Source organism: Sceloporus occidentalis, unplaced genomic scaffold (assembly GCF_023333645.1).
Source record: "Sceloporus occidentalis isolate IW3139 unplaced genomic scaffold, rSceOcc1.0.p SCAF_82, whole genome shotgun sequence".
In the NCBI taxonomy this organism is placed as follows: domain Eukaryota; kingdom Metazoa; phylum Chordata; class Lepidosauria; order Squamata; family Phrynosomatidae; genus Sceloporus; species Sceloporus occidentalis.
This window is the reverse complement of record NW_028317062.1, coordinates 4,479,087-4,480,863: the sequence shown is the minus strand read 5'-3', so window position 1 is coordinate 4,480,863 and position 1,777 is coordinate 4,479,087. Positions and strand designations below refer to the sequence as shown.

General features: G+C 37.4%; 1 protein-coding gene across 1 annotated transcript; it reads right to left on the bottom strand.

Moving 5' to 3' along the window:
• Positions 1-410: 410 nt before the first annotated feature.
• On the bottom strand, positions 411-1,517 carry LOC149285286 (G protein-coupled receptor 84-like). The gene has a single exon (XM_089495630.1). It carries the CDS (start codon positions 1,515-1,517, stop codon positions 411-413), a length of 1,107 nt encoding a protein of 368 aa, XP_089351756.1.
• Positions 1,518-1,777: the final 260 nt, after the last annotated feature.

Below are 1,777 nucleotides of genomic sequence, written 5' to 3'. Positions count from 1 at the left end.
CCATTAAATGAACTGTTATTTTTTTTTAAATGTGTTATCTTGAGGAAATAAACAATTGATTTGAATCCAATAAAAAATTACTATTGCTTTCTTATCAAAACAAAGTTAGGGGGGAAAAAAAAACCAAAAGTAACAATAATATAAAGATTTATTATGTACATTTAGAAATATTCATTTTATATACATTTTTACACATATATTTAGAGTAAGGGAAACTAAGGTACAATGGAATGTTCTGCAATACATTAGTGAAAAATATTTCTGCCATTCATATGTCAAAATACCTCTTTTGTTAAGAGTTAAGTATTTGTATGTGATTTAAATATAAACACCAGAGTTCATAAATGACACCAGTTTGTTAAAAAAAAAAAAAAAAAAAAAAAGGAACAACCAACCACATGGTGTTTTCTTTATGATCTTGTTATCTTGCTCATGGTTAATGTAAGAACTCTTCTGTAAGCATCACGGAATTGACGGTTCATGGCTGCATAGAGAATTGGGTTGATGCAACTATTAAGCCAGGTAAGATTCGCAGCCATCATGTGAAGCATCTGTGGGGCTCTGCTTTTAGCATCAAAGATGTTGAGTAGTAGAAACGGGATGTAGCTGACCACAAAGAAAATAAAGACTACAAAGCACATCCGTGTGACTTTTTTGAAATCGGAACCGGTGTCCTTGGGCTGGGACAATGTGACAGATCTTCCATGATCAGTAGATTGTGAAGAGATGTTACTTTTGGAGGACAGAACCTGTTCTGAAATGATCTCACTGGAAGCTGCAGTATCTACTCCACTGTCCATGTCATGATATGAGCCTGGGGTGGTTGAGTTGACATCAACAACCTGTTCTTTGGTTTTTGACTTGGTTGTAAGTTTGTATTGGTCCAGGGCCTTAGCAGCGGATTTAACTTTGCGGTGAATAAGGAAATAAAAGACACCAATGCAACTGAGGCCAATAACAAAATAAAATGCCATGAGAATGGTTGTGTAAGGTCGTCCTTTAATGCGATGGAAGCTGCAGGTGCATACTTTAGGTACTAAAACAAAAACAGGCCAGAGTGGTGCAAAGCTAGCAAAGCCTACCACCCAGGTTGCCAGAAGAATGAGTGCTGTTCCAAGCCTGGAGAAGATTCTGTCAAAGAGTTTATTGTTGGTTATAAGAATGTAACGGCTGACAGCAATAAGACACAAGTTCAGGATGGACACTGAATTGGAGACAAAAAGCAACATCCCAAACACTCGACAGAAGGTGGCACCACTTCTCCAGTAAAGGTGGAGGTATGCATCTATTGAGAAGGGCTGAAGAAATGTACAATACAGTAGGTCAGCCAATGTCAGATTGACAATGAGCAAATTAAAACGTGTCTGTAATTTCTTATCCATAAGGTATGCCAGCACAGTCAGTATATTTCCAACTGTGCCCACTACAGACACAATGATTCCCCATGTCACTCCAAAGTAGCGGTACTCCACAATGGAAGGGTTATAGCAGGAGAAGTTGGAGTCTGAGTCATTCATTACTGGAGGTAGGTATAGCACACCAGATCTGAAAAAGGAAAAAGTGAGAATTTATTTAACACTCAATCCATAAATACCCATCAGAGTTTTAAATACCTATGCATTTTATATTGTCCCACTAGCATTCCAAGTTGTGATATGTTCTGTTAAAAATCTGGCATCGTATACAGCAAAGTCTCATCAACACTTATGGTGTTATTGACGAGATGACAGCTTTCAACACATAGAATAGTACAATCTATGTCAAGCCTACATAGATA